Below are 18,941 nucleotides of genomic sequence, written 5' to 3'. Positions count from 1 at the left end.
TTTTAATATTGTCTTTGTACAAATTTATTTGTGCATCTAATGCTTATACTAAAGGTTTTACTGATACTGTACATTATACAATTTATCATACTATCATTAATAGATATCTTTGATCGGGATATCAATACTATACACTGTATTACACAGTACGTCGTCCATAGCTTGTTCATTTAATAAAAAACATGTAGCAAAGATGATTAGCACTAAATATATAATTGAACCATTTCCACCCAAAATCATTTCTTTTTTAAGAATGTAAAAGATTATTTCTCATAATTTACCTTGTAATTTACATTTGTAGACATATCGTCCACTCCAGTATTGCTTTTCTAATTACAGTATGTAGAGTTTAAGTATTTATCCTGAATCTTACTTAATACTTTTTTCGTTTTTTTACCCTAACATGAAAATTATTAACGCTTAACTATAACATCTTAGCACAGTCCGTACAGACCAGAGCGCAATGAATTTTCTTCTCAAAAATCAAATGTAGCTATGATATCGAAATGATTAATATAAAGCCTGACGTCACTACGATACCTGAATGTACTAGCATAATAATCATAGATAGGATACTGCTTTTGTGTTAAAAAGTGAAATTATTTCGAACAATTGTCATTTTATTAAGATGCCACTAACGAGCATTGTGCTATTTTGAACAATAATGATAACTTTGGTTGATATAAATACGAGAGGATTGTTCTTGAAAAACTGTTATCATTTTTACTTAATCGTGCAAGCAATAAAATATAGAAATAAGCAAAACTAGTAATCGTATTTTCTGAATACATCCTTACATTCTTAACATACTCGTATGTTAGACAATTAAGTACGTATACTAGTAGGATTAATGTATTTATTGGTTATATTAGGTACGAGTATAAATAAATATGTACAATATTTTTTTTCAATTTTATAGATAGTTTCAGTACCGCTGAGTGTCAAAGACGTAAGTAATAATATAAGATAGAAATTTTGCATTGTTGAAATGAACGAGAAAATAAATTATCGTACATTCCATATCTCGTTTTTATACTGATATTAATGGAATAGCTACTCACTTGAAATCTATTTATCTATCTATTACTAAATCGTAGCTTTTGTGTAGATGTTCCTAGTCTAAAGTAACACTATTAGAGATGTTAAAGATAATTTTACAAGTTTAAAGATAGTTATATGTATTCTAACTTAATATCAATACCTTTATGTGAAAAATAAAGTCATGTTTTAGGTTCAAATTACTAAATTGCAGATCTATTAACCATATATGTTAGCAGGATGAAATCTTAGTCATAATAATCAACAATTTTTTGCTTAAAGTTTATCTATCGTTATAATTTTAAATGTCTAGTGCTGATAGGAAGGATTGCAAGATATTGATTCAAAGCTTATTATTATATTTCTTTAACCTCGCTCTAGCTGACTCAATTGACGGAATTGTATTTATATGGCAATCGAATTAGTGTTTTACCGAATGAAATGGGAAACTTAGTAAATCTTAACAAATTATCATTGAGTGAAAATTCGATAACAACATTACCAGGCAAGTAATAGAATCTTCATTCACGTGAAAGCAAACTAGATTTCATAATCATCAATCTGTGTTATATTTAGACGATACTCTTAATTCATGTATCTCTATAACTTTGTACAGATTCATTTGAGAAGCTTAAAAGGCTGACTGTTTTAGATATGAGACATAACAAATTGAAAGATGTATGTAAATTTTTTTATCTTAATACAATTGCACTATATCCAAGAGATTACAGCTTCATTTCTATTTCTATTTAGATTCCGACTGTTATATATGAATTAATTTCCCTGGAAACATTGCTATTACGTTTCAATCGTATTACCGAAGTCGATCGCGAAATTGATAACTTATCAGTATGCTCAAGTCAATTTCTGCATCTATTTTTGCTATAATTAATTAGTCTTTGCAAACATTTTGCTAACCATTGTCGAAGTCATAAACGCTTAATTTGACAAACTACTATAAAACATCTTAGAGATTGAACTTGATCAGCTTAAGAGAAAATAAAATAAGAAAGTTACCTTCAAGTATAGGTAGGAATCACAAACTTCTAGCATTCAGCAAGTAAATTCATGTCGCACTTATCTATTCATACCATATGATTATTAACCAATGTTCTTTGTGTATCAGGCAATCTTCGAATGTTAGTAATATTCGATGTTTCTTACAATCATTTGGAAGAAATCCCATCTGGTAATAAACCCATATTTGCAAAATTCTTGCAAAACTTCATAGTTCACCATGTTTTCTCATTTTTTGCCATAGAAATAGGCAATTGCCTTCAGTTAACATCGTTGGATTTGCAGCATAATGAGCTAACAGAAATTCCTGCTTCTATCGGCAATTTAAGATCATTGAAAAGACTAGAGATTAAGTGTGTTTACGAATCCTTACCTGTATATTAAATATATATTACGCAAATGTCAAAGCGCAATCTATAACCTTTCAATATGGCGTACATTGTAATATTGGAATTCTATAATCGCGGCATGAATTAAATTGGTAACATTCACGAAACTCTTTTGCCTACACAGATATAATAGATTAAACAGTGTTCCCCCATCTATTTCTAATATTGGATTATTAGAAGAATTTAATGCAGAGGGCAATAATATATCGGAGTTACCGGTATTAATATTAACTATTGAAGTTTATTCGAATTATTCAATATCAAAACATACTTGAATTCTCTCGCATTTGACCAAGTTATTCCTTAAACTAGGTGAATTCACTAATACGAATGAGATCTTTAAAGTCAATCCAGTTATCTAGAAATAAATTCCATGAACTTCCTGCCGGAAATCCAAGTCAATTTGCATTTACTCAGGTTTCTGAAATACAATTTCTCTATCAAATGTAAATGACTTGCAATGCAATAATTTCTATGGCAACCTATACCTTTGACAAATAATTATTTTTGTCTAATATGTATCGAAATAGTCTATCGTAATCGAACACAATCGGATCGAGAGAATTCCGTCTAATATTTTCAAATTAGCTAAACTACTGGTAAGTCTTGCAAGGCATAAAATTCAATCTTGAATTTAATCTAAAAATGTAACACTTTTCACTGGCACACTTATTTGTTATTTATACAGATTTAGCTAACTTTTAAATCTCTTACAGAATTCACTCAATTTGAAAGACAACCAACTGGCATCTTTACCGCCAGGTAATGATTAAATTTACTTAGAGAACAAATATATAGTCATGTAAGTGCTTACTACTATTTGATGACGACTCCTAGATTTTGGAACTTGGACTAGCCTAACTGAACTTAACTTAGGAACAAATCATCTCGGAAGCATATCAGGTAATTTTCTTGCTACACATTTAATTCTCTCATTAATTGTTAATGCTTGTTATGATGATAAAATCTATTCCCTAAAATCGCTTTCTACGAACCTTTCAGACGACCTTGAAAATCTTGTAAACTTAGAAGTTCTAATCCTAAGCAATAATATGCTAACGTCATTACCACAGAATGCTCTACCAGCTTTGCAAAAACTTAGAGTTCTTGAAATTGAAGAAAATGAACTAGAGTTCCTCCCGCCTGAGATTGGTATAATATTCGTATACCCAATGCCTAGTTTGTCTCAATCTTTGTGATATTTCTTAAGTACATTTTAATTTTGGATTATAAGGTGACATGTCTATGCTAACACGATTAGTTGCAAATAATAATTTATTGACCCAACTGCCTAAAGAAATAGGGTAAGATATGTTATAGTATTTTAAATTTCCTATAGTGGGCAATTCTATTTAATTAAAATTGCTGATTCTTCTGACTTTAACAAAATTCCAAACCTTGTTTACTGTTAGAAAACTTTCTAAGCTAATGTATCTAGCTGCTGGTGAAAATAGACTGATGTCAATTCCCGAAGAAATAGGTATCTGGGTACTGAATTCCATATTAGTTATGACAGGATAAGGTTACATGTTAAAAAAACTTTATTATTAGGTAATTTAAAGTCTCTGGAACAATTGTACTTAAATGACAATGAAGAGTTGAATGATTTACCTTTGGAGTTAGCAATGTGTGAATCATTGCATTTAATGAGTGTTGAAGGCTGTCCGCTCTCTCGTTTACCTGCTGAGGTCACCGCTGGAGGCCCGTCGTTTATTTTTCAAGTAAGTAGTTTCTTCATCAATCTAGTTAAGATTCGATTAATAACTGGCTATGAAAATAACTTTACCAAACCATCAATAGTATCTTAGAGTGGAACTTTCGCAAGTCATACAAGATGCTCAAGATGGATCTATGTCAGCAGAATTCCTAACTATTGATACTGATTTATCGTGATTAATATGCACCATTTTATTTGTCATGTCCAGTCTTACCGCCAATCCCTGAGCTGTACTATACAAAAATCTAACTTTGTACGAGGAATGTTTTTAAACACGTGAAATTAAGTTAATTAAACTATTTTACCTCTATCAGACTTAAATTATAGCACAGTATATTAAATAATTCCTTTAATAATTAATCATACCATTAATAATGCTAAGATGTTGCTCCACGATGTGTGGGCGTTGCAAACTATCGATTTAGGTGTTACTTGACCCCTTTGATACAAACTATTATATCTGTATAGATACTTCCATATTCTGTAATTTATGCGTACCCAGGATTAGTGCAACTGAAATCGATTGTAAAAGTATTAACTAATATTTTTAAAACTACAAATCGCAAAACTCGTTAAAGGCAAAATATGACGCACGATACTATACATTGGCAAAACTAATATATAATTAGCAAAGTTGTAAGCTTTCTCATTTCCTAATTGCCTGATCGTTATAATCATTCAACGGTTTTTTAATTTAATTATATTGTACTCAAACGATAAAAAGTTTTCTAATCTGGGCTTCCTTTTGATATAAGTTTTTCGATACAAATCAGCTTTGAAAAATTAGGAGCTTAATGTAGACCTTAGAAGAACACCAGGCAAACATAACTTACCTAGGTATTTATAAAATTTATTTAACGGTTAATGAGAGCAAATCAACACCGGTAAGTTGAGTGCGCTGTTGTAAAGCTTGAAAAGGTTAAATAGCTTAAGAAACATCTGATGAAAGTAATAATATTGATATACTTGTAGTATAAGCCGCTCTAATATATATAATTATAAATTGCGTATAGAACTTAAGGCTATCTCTCGCGTCTCATGCGTGTTGCAATCTACTTCAAATTAAATCATTTCTTGTCGTTAGGCTAGTCATTTTACACGTATTATGTTATACTCGTATGTTAATATGCATATATAGTGCGATCGCAATAGCACTAATTTTTGGCGAAGCTCTGATTGTATAGATGACTGTTATATATCGCTTATATATTACGATACATTTGTAACTTACAGGATTATAAATTATCTAAATAAAGCCATGCATGTCTGCAATAAAAATCATAAGCAAAAATTTTAAATGACGAAGAGAAGAGGTATCAGCCTGCAACGTTGTCATAGTGCATGTTAGAGTCCGATTCAACAACTTCCTGTGACTGAAATAGAACGGAAGATACATCAATTATAATTAAATTATTGATAGTAGTAGCATTATTCAATTAATACAACAGCATATCAAGATGATTTTTATTAATAAAATTGAGATATCTACACATACAGCGAGTAAATGTGCTAGTTTATGATGGTACGTCGGCCAATGTTAACAATAAATCTAATAATCCATCTCTAGCATTTCCAATTTACCGTATTTACAATAATAGGGATACAATCAAGCATGAAGTAATGTGGAATCTTTATATCATTAATACGATATGTACAAGAATTATGCAAAAGTGATAATGATAATACATTTTTAAATAGAATAACTATGAACTTCATAAAGTATTTATGCTACTATAATATCTCTTGAAGAAAATTATTATAGATACAAATTCATACGCGTCACTAAATTTCTTATAAAATCCTAAGAGAATTTAATACTGAAATGCAAAACATTCCGCTTTCATGTCAATAATAGAGACTGACTGCACACCATATTTTCATCCATATGTGTGATTACACTTCATAAAAATTGTCCATCTTTTGCTTAAGTACTGCAGCTTATTTATGAAAATCATACAAATGTTTATTAAAGCTTGATAAATGTATTATAAATTCTTTTAAAATTAATATAAATATTCAGTTGATCTTGAGTTCGCGTAAACGAGTAAATGTAATGAAATCGGGAAATTTATGCATAGCAAAGAGTTTTAAGATGATTCGTTGATCGACCAAACCTTGATTATACCATCACTGAATAAAGAATAACAATAAAATTTAGTAAATATTCAGGATAGGATTAAAATAGATCACTTATGCATACCTTGATGAGGTAAAAGCGTAATTACAGCTAACCACGATAGAATTTATACAATGAGGGTGGGCTTTAAAATTTTCTAAAATAAAAATGATGACATGTATCCTCCTTCAACTTTTAGTCCAAATTATAAATGGGAAATGTCTCTTACCCACACAAGCAAGACTTTCAATATCCCACAAATGTAATGCACCGCTTCGACAGCCACTAATAAGGCGTTCTCTTGAAGGTAAATAATTTAGGGTAGTAACCCAATCTTTATTCGCAGACTGTTGCGACTAGTATTAAAACATTAGATTTTCTTTTAACAGCGCTAATTTATTGCAGCATCTCATCCACTGACATCTTATAGTTTTATAACAAACCTGCACAAATTCACAAGTTGTTGTATTCCATTGCTTGATAGTACTATCTCGTGAACTACTGAAAACTTGATCTTTTACAATCTTCACAGCTTGCACTCCATCATAGTGTGGGGGTTCCAAATCGTGTTTTACATACTGTAATCATTAAGTGATTAGAATCACGTTACAAAGAGCATTATTTAGCACAGCATATAAATAGATGCAATTTTATACCTGGATATCGCTACCAGAGTTTGTAATATGCAATAGCTTAAACGTAGAGTGAACGATAAATAAAATTGTAAATTGTAGGAACTGATATAACAAGATTTCGTAACGACAAAACACACGCAGATTATAGTAAAAAAATTAGGAAAAGTAGTACCTTGATGGAATGATCTTTCGATCCCGTTGCCACAGACAAGAAGTTGTCTGTAGCATTATCAGCAATAGCAACAGTTGTAATCGCGGCTTTATGGTTGGTTATTAATTTCGTAATGCAATTAAATTTTCTAATATCCCAAATTCTTAGAAAATTGCCGTCAGTTGAAATTAATTGTTCACTTCTGCTGATAATTTTGATATCGTTAATTTGACGTCCAGCAGAGACTTCTCTTATACCTCCGTTTGATATAGAAGTGTTCGTAAGGCTAAGTAATTTATTTATGTAAATACCATATTTCAGCAAAAAACACGATAAAATTAAATTAGAATATAATTTTTAAAACAAATCTTGTACCCATTTTTCAAAAATACCACACACTTAATACTTATCCCAAACCTTAACATATGTATACATCTATCAGGATTTTCCCGCGGATCCCATACCTATTATCGAGATGTACATTATTGTGGTAGTGATGAGATCATGCAATCCACAATATATCAGCTTTAAGGGCAGTATATGTCTCACCGTTATATTTGTTTTATTAGCTATAAATAATAATCCCAAGTTTTCGCTAAACTGCATAGCAACTAAGTCCTTTACGTAACCTTTGCCCAAAGTTGTTATTTCTTGACCAGTTCCAGTATCCCACATTTTAACAGTTCCATCTTTAGAAGCACTAAATAATAAATCTTTCGTACAATCTAAACAAAGTACGGCAGAAGTATGTCCACGAGCTTCATAGACGCAATTCATAGCCGAATTAGAGTTATTAGAAGTAGAACTTTTGATCGCCACAAACTTCCCCCTAATCCGAGTACAAATAAAAGATATAAACGATCTAACCGATACGAACACCGCTTAAATTCATACTTCTTACCTGTCAGATTCTCTCGTTCCAATATCAGGAGTTAATCGTTCGAATACACTTAATCGACCGTCACGACTATTAGAACTCATAGAACTAGACATTCGCAAGATTTATATTTATTCTAGTTTAGATTAATTCAAGAGCTGACGGAAAAAGTAAATCTGGCAGAGCAATATACCTTGTCCTATTGTAAGGGTAACTATCGCTCTCCCTCCGCCCATGAGAATCGGAAGATTTTTCAATTACTATAGGAAAAAGTTTGTCATTATGTAGTATAGATGTAGACATATATACGACATTTCTAATATACAAGTTAACTGATAAAGACCTTAATGGGCTAGCATAAAATCAACGATACGGTTGTAATATAACTTTAAGTAAAGATCACAGTCAATCTGTGGAAATTTATTTCCATTTGGTAAATCCAAATGCAGCAATTTGTTATTTATATTTTACCGTTACTTCGTTCTTGGTACAAGGACTCTAAATTCTTAGTACTAATACGGGTATCAGGTATGAACATTAATTCATTTGGACTAAAAGTCTTCCGACGATGCTAATTGACGTATACATTAAAACAGAGGTTAATAAGTTTTCCGACGTTATCTGTAGTGTATCCTATAAAGTATCAATTCTTGAATTTAAGAAATTGCCTTTTTATTTTTTTTATCCGGACTTTTAAACGGTTGACGGGATAAAAGAGTACATTCAGACACATAAAGATCCAAAGAATCTAGCGGTATAAAGTACAACAATTAGCTAAAAAACTTATACAGACAACACCCTCTACTTAATAAGTGTAGATCGTGTAACATCAAGGTGCAAAAACGAATACTAAAGAATTGAAGAAGTATCACATAATATGGCAGGGAATAGTCGGTAAATGCTATTATTTACCCTGACTTTGTAAATGCTCTTTCAAAAAGGTCTCTTGCAATTTTATCTGATTTTCACACGAAGCCAGTTTCTCCTTCAACCGACGATTTGATTTTTCTTGTTCGCACATAATTATCCTCTTATTCGCATATTCCCATATCAAATTTTCTAAAAGAGATTTCGCGTTCAAAATGCTATTGCATGAATTCACAATTGCTGTAGGATCGTGTTCTTCCTACAAAAATAATGATCATATTGCAGTATATCGATTAACTGTAATACAATTCAACAAAATTTCATGTCATATATTATATTGGGAAGGGACACTTTAAGTTAATTGAGTCCATTGTAGAAAAGATATGATTTACCTTAGCTTCAGTTAAATGCATAACTTCATTCTGTCTTTCAGAAATAGTATCTTGTATAAATTCTAGCTTCGCTACAATACCCTCCGCACGATCATGCAAATCATCATTTTCTTTCTCAACCTGCATTTAGAAATATAAGAATATATTATTGTACCTACATCAGATCTGAAATAAGCCACAAAAGAGTGATAAAAAACAAACCGAATCGTTTCCAGAAATCTCTTCCATCTGTTTTTTACAATTTTCTAGTTCTAATCCAAGTTTTTCACGTTCCTACATATACATCATTCAATTCATTAGCAAAATACAAATTAAACAAATGAAAGTCACATTATTAGGATTTCGATTAACTTTAAATCGATCGTATAAAAAAATTGACGCTACTCTGCCCATAAATTAACCATTTAGACCTTGACATTAAATTGTACAGTTAAGTGTTATAGCATCACCTGCATTAAATCTTCTATATCACTTTCTAGCAATAGTAGTGCTTGCTTGTTTGCAACATAATTCGATAACTAAAAAGAAATAAAAGGCTTAACGTTAGTTTGAATTAAATTTGAATTGAAGAATTAAAAGATCACACGTTATCGCTTACGGTATCTTTCAAAATCTTCCACTTTTTCTTCGAGGAAGTTCCAGCTAAAGTTGAAATTTTGGCTACCGTTGTGCGCTTCGAAGTCCTGGAATAATCTAAAGATATCCCAGATCGGTTCATCTTTCCTTGGGAAGCAATAACTGCAGGTTGCATTTGTTTTTTTTCCCGTCTAAGCACTTCCACCTATTGTATGAAATTACTTACTTAATCCCCAAGTACACAATATAAAATAAATATCTCTACTATTAAGTAATGAGTTGCTAACTTTACCTCCCCTTGCTTCCTTTTTAAAACAGCTTCTCGACGTTGTTTATCCGATTCTAAATTGCGGATAGCAATCTAATAAAAGTTTAACAATTTGTTGATAACAACATCAACCACAGGATCAATTGAGACCTTTAGATATTTACTCCTGTATAAGGCCCTTTCTATTTTTACTATCCCGAGATAATAATTAGGGACGAAGATAATAGTATTTCGTTTTCTACATTACCACATTACCTCTTTCTGACGATTCAACTTTTTAAGTTTAGCAATTTCTCGATTTTTTTTCACACCCTAGACAATAAATTTAAGATCGAATTTCTTCAAATTAGGAACAGAATTTGATAGTAAAGTAAATTATTCCGAACTAAATCCATAACAAATCATTGCAAATGAATACCTCCTGTTTATTTCTACTAGCGTCTTGCTTCATCTGATTAACCAACTTGACCTAATGTTATTAATTACCCTATAAGTTACTAAAGTACATGTGATCCACATTTTAACCTTTTCAATTTTCTTATCACAAAGTAAAATAACCTTTGCTTCTTTCATGCGCTGTAAGTCCGTCCGTAAGGTTAGCAATTGTTGTTCATGCTGCGTCTAGTAAAAATATAAGCGATCATTAAGCAATTCCTTAACCGGAAAGACTGCATCAATAGCCCATATGCGTCATGCTCATTATAAATATAGCTACAGGATAAAAGTTCTTACTTTTATTTTTAGCAACTTATTATGCTCTTTTTGTGCTGTCTTAAGTTTTGTTAACTCCGTGGTGAGATTATTAATCTTCTTTTCGTATTCACTTTTAACTTGATTAGCTTTATTACCAGAGCCAGACTCGAGTGTATCTAGCATGTACAACACCCATTAATCTCTTTACTCTCTACTTATCTGACTGGTATCTATTATGTATAGATATCAGCAATTACTTACCTATTGTTTTCATAATTTGATCGCGTTCTGTTTTTGCATCTTCAATTTTTTTCTTAAGCAAAAACAAAATCAATTTAAAAGTTTTAGAATAATTCTTAGAAGTTTGATCGGTAAAAATGTGGTGATTAAATTTTAAAACCAAATTTAGGTTACATTGAAGATTGTTGCGCTATAGTTTTATTCATAGCTAATATATCTTTTTAGATTACCTGTAGAATTACAACTTTTTCCTCATACTGTGCTTTCAACATATTTATTTGCTCATGACTTGACTCAAGTTCAGAGATTAGTCTTTGCTTTACCGATATTTCCTGCGATAGTTTTGCAACATCCTCCGTTAGTTCTAAACCAAGGAAAAGAAAACATTTAAACATTGAACATACAAACACAAATAACATTCCACTTAAAAAGTATACCTCCATCTTCATTTTCTGAATCATCTTGAGAGTCTGAGTCATCACTCTATAAATGACACATAAAAATAATTATTTTTTACGCCGTATACTTTGAATATGTATTAAATGAATCATAATATCTTGTGAAAGTCTAATAATGTTATAATTTATGCTCGCCACTTTTAGGAATAATAGGGAGCTTACTTTTTCGATATCTTTCATCTTTTGCATATCTTCTTCACAAGATTGCTTAGCGATTTTTAAAATCTCAGCTGAAGAAATAGATGACTCTAGAACTACAGTTGATGATGTAGGCTCGTTCCATCGTCGCATCTCTTGAATTTCCGCTAATTGAATTCTGTATATTCATTTCAATTTACATCCACAATAGGAAAATTAGCGCTAGCGATACGGATTAAGATTGAAATCAAGTAACTATTACATACTTCAAATTTTCAATCTCCGCTACATATTTCTCTATGACTTTGGAAATATCTAAACTGTTGCTGGGGTCAGCTACAACCATTTCAGTTGCTTTATTAACTTCCAAGCTTATATTTCTAGCCTTTTGAGAATCAATAACTTGCTGCATCGCTTTAATTCGTGAGCGTAGCCTAAATTTTTAAAATAAATATATTTCAATAGTAATCGCTAAGTGATGGTAAAAATATAGTGTAAGCAATCCTAACCGGTCAACTTCTGCTTGAAGCATGACATTTTCATGATGTAGATCGCTATAAATAGGTTCTCCATCGGATTCTGCTACTCTTTTCCCTTGGCGATATTCCATGACTTCAATTCGTAACTGTTGCAATTCAGCACGTAGAGCTGCTATTTGTTTTGAAGCCTGATCTTGATTTACCACAACCTATGATAACCAGTAAAAGAAATAGTTGAGATCAATTTTGGTATTTATTATCCAACGATAATTAGACGTTTGCATGGAAAGTACCACTTTTGTGGCAGGCAATAACTGTGTATCTATAGGAAAATCGACAGTCTATATTTATAGTTTGCTAAATATTCAACGAGCTAATATATAACCTTATTTTTAATATTGCGAGCCCTATTCGCGTATTTTAATGTATTCAGCGTTTCCATGAAATCACAATCTGAAGGGCTTGCACAGGCAATCATCAAAGTTCGACTGTTACCACCCAATGAATCTTGTAGAAATCTTGTCAGTTTTGAATCGCGATATGGAACATGAGTTGCCTTTTTCGATTGATCTCCTAGAGCACTTATGACATTTCCAAGCGAGAGCTAAAATATTGTGTCAAATTCAGTATTGATCGAAACGATTCTGTTACTATTGAATTGATAATAAAGTTTGTACGATTAAATGACAATTTATGCATGCAATGTTTACCAATCCGCAATTTATCGATATTCCTTCCTTAGCGCGATCGCCAGTTGCTCCAGTACGTTTTAATCTTTCTGAACCTGCCAAATCTACAAAGTGGAATTTGGCACTGATACTTTCTAATTCGTCAGATTGTTCTATTGTCTATTAACAAACATACGTAGAAGCAATCATGAAAATGGCAATATTTTTTCAGCTAAAATTTTTTTATTACCTTTTCTGAAGTAACATACTATTATCGTTATATACAGAACTATATTTTTTGCTCAATAAGCTATTGTAATTAATAATAATATAATTAGGCATCCTATTATCAGTATTGATCATACTTTTACGAATCTTGTCTGCCTTATGCTGATTGTAAAAATAGCATGCGAACGGGAGGATTGAGCATTCATATTGGTACTAGCAGTGGTGCGTAGCAAGGTACCATCTTGGAGGCACTTCGCTGTATCATCTGGAGATGTCACTGTTCTTGAGGTAGCACCTGCAACATAAATATCTCCATCTTGACTTTCGTGTATCTTTAAATTTTTCTTAACCTACAATTAATGTAATAAATCGATGCAATCAGTATTGAGAAATGAGGCTCTATTACACTTTTATGTAAAAGGACGGGGGACAATGTCATTAAAACATGAAACATCCATCATAAACACAAAAAGATATTTGTACATGGAAAGGAAATCAATAGTAGACATACCTTAGGTTCGATATTCCTAGTCGTACTAAGTAAATCAATAATTTCTTCATTATATAGCTCTAAAAATTGAGCGGTAACATTAAATTCGGGTGAAGGTAAGTTTTCTTCAGCTGCTTTTTGTTTTCTAATATTTATGCCATTAAATAAATTATTAACAGCTCGCGGTATTATCCCTAAAATTTTTCAATGAAATGGATCAGTAATTGATTGTGGAAATATGCTTGTATACCGTAAGCTTATAATGAAATATTACAACCTCTAGTTTAATCGATGACTCAATTTTAGCCACTAATTTTAAAATGGAAGCTCTTCAGAAATAATAAGCTATTACTTTATAGCTAATGACAATTGATGGTCATCATTGCTAGTATGATAGTATGCCATTCATTATGAAACGATAGGACAGAAAAGATATAAAATGGATTACTATTTCAATTTTACCTTCAATTTCCGGATCAACGTTGACATCAAAAGCTGTTCCCATAGAATACGTTTTACCAGATCCAGTCTTTAAAAAAAAAGTGAGTAGATATCGGTCACGGATAGTAAGCATTCAATGATTTACTAAAGATTCTAAAACTATACAAGTATAATTATTATCTAGCTATTTAAAATGTTGAACATGTATAGAATGAAAATCAGAATTCAACATGATAACGAATAATAATCAGTGTTGTTGGATTACCTGTCCATAAGCAAGGACTGTAGCATTGTAGCCATCAAAGCAACTAGCATAATGAAGTAGATTTGTTGAGACACACGGATAAGAGTCAATTCATTATTAGAATATACTTGGTAATAAGAAGTATTAATTATCCACCATTGGGAGAAAAAATTTCTCAACTCTATCATGGACAACGAATAAATTCCTAAAAGGACTCCTTGAGGAAATTTATTAAAGTATTACCTTTCGATTAAAGATTCAACACAAGTATCATATATCTGCTGTTGACAGATGTTTTCATCGAAAACAAAATCATAGGTAAAAGCTTTGTCTTTGCCCAATACCACTTGAAATTGATCAGCATAACATGTTACACATTTCCTACACATATCCAGTTTCTCTCTGGCATTTTGAGGACGTATCCTAAGTAAGACATTGAATACAAATGAATCAATCTGTGTCGCATTTTAGCCTATCAATGAACTTTCTCATAATCGTAGTGTACACAGAGATCATTAAAAGCTGTCAAGATGTGATAAGTTAAATAAGTCCTTTAAAGTAGTGTTGGCCACTTACGGGGAAGGAAATTGATTGGACCATCTTGAAATGATACCTCATCATCTCCAAAGTTGCTATTAACAACTACTATGTTATTATGATGTTTCTTTTCGACTTGTTAAGATGGCTAATGTGATAAAGTGTAGCCAATTCTGTAACAAGATTTCATGATGTAAGGGGATACTATGAATACGGAATTTTAAATTACAAATAGTTTTTGTTGGTAATCCTTCTTAATCGAATTTATTTCTTCTATCATTCCATCATGGATTTCAATTGGACACGTATGAAGGAAAATAGGAGTACTAGTCTGGATATTGATGCCAGTGAGTGCTACAGAGAGGAAGGGGGGGGGGGTACTTTGGTGTTGATCACTTCGATGGAAATGTATCATCACTAAAATTGAATTTTACTTGTTATTAACCTTCTTGATCGAATTCATTCCTTTTATCATACCATCACGGATTTCAATTTGGACACGTATGAAGGAAAATAGGAGTACTAGTCTGGATTTTGATGCCAGTAAGTGTTACAGAGAGAAAGGGGAAAGGATGCTTTGGTGTTGATCACTTCGATGGAAATGTATCATGACTAAAATTGAACTTTACTTGTTATTAATTCACATTATCTAAGTATGCACGTGCAATCGCATCGAGTTGATTTTGACTCTACGAGCATAGACTATCGTGGATAAATAATCATCCAATTTATTGTCGTACTCAATGAGACATTTCCTATACAAGTTCTCCATGACGGTAGTCTAGTTGCATGCAAATTATTCTCCATTGTACTGCAATGGAAAGGAGGTTAATTTATTGAAAATAAAATGAGCTAAATGTATCCACCAACGGAGTAGTGGACAAAAATGATTCAACTACCATTCTTTGGTGTAAAAAAATACCGTCGTTTAACATCGGATAGCGATGTTGAACATTGGCATTTACAGCAAGTTTATTGGATAGGAGATTGAAGAGGAAAATACAGTATTCCCTTGAGGCTATCATTGATACTTTACTATTGTATCAACTATCAATGGGGGAAGTACGATTCAAGAAATGGATCTTTATTGAAAAGAATACACTTCTCTGTATTTGTAGGGCTATCAAGGCTATCGATTCTATGGTTATTGAGTTGATTACAATCGTTTATTTTAACACCATTTTAAATTGAACAAGATAAGGTAATGTGCTCGAGTCAAGTCAATTTGCTCTTGCAATATCACTGACTCAATATCCTACTAATTGGGCCATTACTAACAAAGACCTTTTCTAGGTAGCCATCTACAGTACAATTCGACCTGTCATAAAGCTAAATTACAATCGATTTATGTTTGGCAATGAACAAACTTATTTTTTCTTATGTAACCACTTCCTTCTCCACTGGCTAAAAAATGGATAGCAGACAGAATAGAAAAATACTCGTACGACACTACTGTTTGTTGGCTTATCCTTGCTGTGCTGTCTAGTCGCATCTGCAGCCACTGGATAGCGAGATCATTTATCGTTGAAGAAGGCTCAATCCGGGGGAAGGGGAAAAAAAGGAATAAAATGAAGACAGATCCAATCTACGATACCAGATTGACTCTGGCTTGTATGGAAGCAGCAGCATCCATTTTACATGATCATTTCTTCTTGATTGGCATTGATACGTCTAGTGTAAGGGTCTATGGCTAGTCGATATCTAGCCCTTGTAAAGTGAAAATAGTTGATCAAGGGGAGAGAATCTAGACATAATGTATTGCTTCTAGCTCTTTGATGGAGATCGCACACCATCAACGTTTCAATATCTTATACTGTCCAATGACTGTGGAAGGTTTAAGCCTGTCCTACTGTACTGAAGTAAGAAATAAATGGGCAAAAACAAGAAATTGGTGTTAGAATTATCAAGTCTTTTTCAAGCTGTTAGGGGCTTGTCACTTTATTCACGCATAAGACATAGGGTGGGATTGCAAATGGAAGCCTTGATTATTTTTTTTTTAAAGTACATTTCATTTCCATGGACAGATATGAAGGTAAACGTGGAATTTTATAGCACCGAATGGTAAGCAGCATTTACTGGGACGCCAATTTGATGGCAGTACAGGCGCGTATGTCGACGTTATTGGCTGTTATTTGTTTACAATGACTGCAATGGTGATGATGACAAATGGCAAGGATTTACCAAGGTCAAATCATCCAATTTAGCAAGAGAATGACTTTCTACACAGTATTGGATAGGCATTTTAGGCTATCCCATCTTGGGTCAATCACTTACTAAACTAGTTCATTGACAAGCCTAGCCATCCTGTGGTTTTGGTCCATGATGATAGTTTCATTTTTGGGGGGGAGGAATCCTAGTATTATTGGCTGAAATTACTATGGGCATGGTTGCTTGAATGTAGGATTGGACTATTCTAACAACTAGCAAACCCCTCTGCATTTCTTGATCTCATTCCTTCTTACAATGTGACCATCCTAATGAACCAGTGAGATGATGGATGGTAATTTGATTTGGGGTCGAATGGATGATGATAAAAGTAGTTATCGATCGAGTGTATTTGTTGACCTTATTCTTTCTGACAATGTGGCCATCCTATGGAACCAGTGAGATAATGGATGGTAATTTAATTTGGGGTCGAATCGATGATGATAAAAGTATTGATCGATCTCTTTGACAGTGCAATGGAGGAAGAGAGAGGGCTGTATTTGTTGACCTCCTTCCTTTTTACAATATCAGCATATTATTGAAGTAGTGAGATTATGGATGGTCATTTGATTCACGTATTTATGGATCTATTTTACAGTGCAATCGAGCGTATTTGTTGACCTCCTTCCTTCTTACAATATCAGCATATTATTGAAGTAGTGAGATCATGGATGGTGATTTTGAATTGGGGCTCAAATGGATGATAATAAAAGGACTGATCGATCGATTTTGCAGTGCCATGAAGTAAGAGAGAACTGTGATGATGAACTGGTATGGAAATGAAGTAATAACTGATGTTGTTGAATGGATCATGTTGTTGCTCAAGTATCCATAACAAGATCGATCGTGGAGAAATGGAAATCATATTGAATTGAATGCAAGTGATTTCTTGATTTGTGTATTGTTATCCTAATTGAATTAGAGGATGGATAAGCGGCGATCGACTGTGGGACAACATCATGCAGACTTACCTGACTGCAACACGGACAGAAACACTGCCATCGTCTTTACTAGTCATAGCGACACGGATACCACAATTGAGCAACTCTTCTCCTCCACCACCCGATCAATCTTCAAGTAAAATGGTCGAGCAACTCTTCTCCTCCACCACCCGATCAATCTTCACATAAAATGGTTGAGCAACTCTTCTCCTCGACCACCCGATCAATCTTTACATAAAATGGTTGAGCAACTCTTCTCCTCGACCACCTGATCAATCTTCAAGTAAAATGGTTGAGCAACTCTTCTCCTCGACCACTCGATCAATCTTCAAGTAAAATGGTTGAGCAACTCTTCTCCTCCACCACTCGATTAATCTTCAAGTAAAATGGTTGAGCAACTCTTCTCCTCCACCACTCGATCAATCTTCAAGTAAAGTGGTCGAGCAACTCTTCTCCTCCACCACCCGATCAATCTTCAAGCAAAATGGCCAATGGAGTTAGTGGAAATGGTGGTGGCATCCTGAACTTCTTCTCTGCCATTGAAATTCCCAGTGAAATGGATTTTCTTCTCAGTGGATTGCTTTGGTTATACAACCTGCCCATCTGATACAGTACACTAGTGGACTACCCAAACATGAGTCTCGCTGGTGATCGATTGCATTCGACGGCGTACTGGACAGTCGAGTGAGGCAGGGCGATCGTGTCTCATGTTGGGTTGAAGCGCTTTGATAAGAGGCGATAGACACCGCAAGCGGGTCAGCCGCTGGTGGTACAGGTCATACTACACTGGCGACACTAGACTCGACACGACCGCATATTGGTGACCGTATGCCGACTGAGTCGCACCGAGAGTCAACCGCACCTGACGTTGGCAACACGTATCAACACCTGACCACGACCTCACTGTCACAGACACCAACGAGCATCACCCTCGCTCGTACTGTACTGTACAGTATGCCCCACTCGACAGTCTACAGTACAGTACTGTACTGTACTGTAGACTGTACACGGTACACTAAACAGCTCACTGCACTGTACTAATAGGCCATTGCGCAACTCATTTCACCCATCTGCGATAGTTGTACTCGACTGTGGTAGAAAATGGCAGCGATTTACGATTGGGCAAGATGAAAACT

At 33.4% G+C, this 18,941-nt stretch overlaps 2 protein-coding genes across 2 annotated transcripts; one reads left to right on the top strand and one right to left on the bottom strand.

The window, feature by feature from the left end:
- Nucleotides 1-850: 850 nt before the first annotated feature.
- On the top strand, nt 851-4,337 carry TRIADDRAFT_51723 (uncharacterized protein; the record flags this gene model as incomplete). The annotated part of the gene is made up of 16 exons (XM_002108589.1): nt 851-872; nt 920-949; nt 1,655-1,716; nt 2,010-2,067; nt 2,165-2,227; nt 2,300-2,408; nt 2,569-2,662; nt 2,757-2,861; nt 2,975-3,043; nt 3,161-3,206; nt 3,282-3,347; nt 3,447-3,596; nt 3,679-3,748; nt 3,857-3,924; nt 3,996-4,165; nt 4,245-4,337. The coding sequence occupies 16 exons, from the start codon at nt 851-853 to the stop codon at nt 4,335-4,337; spliced, it is 1,275 nt and encodes a 424-aa protein (XP_002108625.1).
- A 7,482-nt stretch (nt 4,338-11,819) lies between these two features.
- Nucleotides 11,820-14,574, bottom strand: TRIADDRAFT_20248 (uncharacterized protein; the record flags this gene model as incomplete). The annotated part of the gene is made up of 9 exons (XM_002107785.1): nt 11,820-12,006; nt 12,082-12,260; nt 12,437-12,655; nt 12,762-12,899; nt 13,085-13,297; nt 13,459-13,631; nt 13,900-13,966; nt 14,144-14,186; nt 14,366-14,574. Coding segments are annotated over 9 exons (1,428 nt in total), but the record flags the coding sequence as incomplete, so codon positions are not given.
- Nucleotides 14,575-18,941: the final 4,367 nt, after the last annotated feature.

The sequence above is a fragment of the Trichoplax adhaerens genome, genomic scaffold, assembly GCF_000150275.1.
Source record: "Trichoplax adhaerens TRIADscaffold_1 genomic scaffold, whole genome shotgun sequence".
Taxonomy (NCBI): Eukaryota; Metazoa; Placozoa; class Uniplacotomia; order Trichoplacea; family Trichoplacidae; genus Trichoplax; species Trichoplax adhaerens.
The sequence above is the reverse complement of the archived record's forward strand: the minus strand, read 5'-3'. Positions and strand labels throughout refer to the sequence as shown.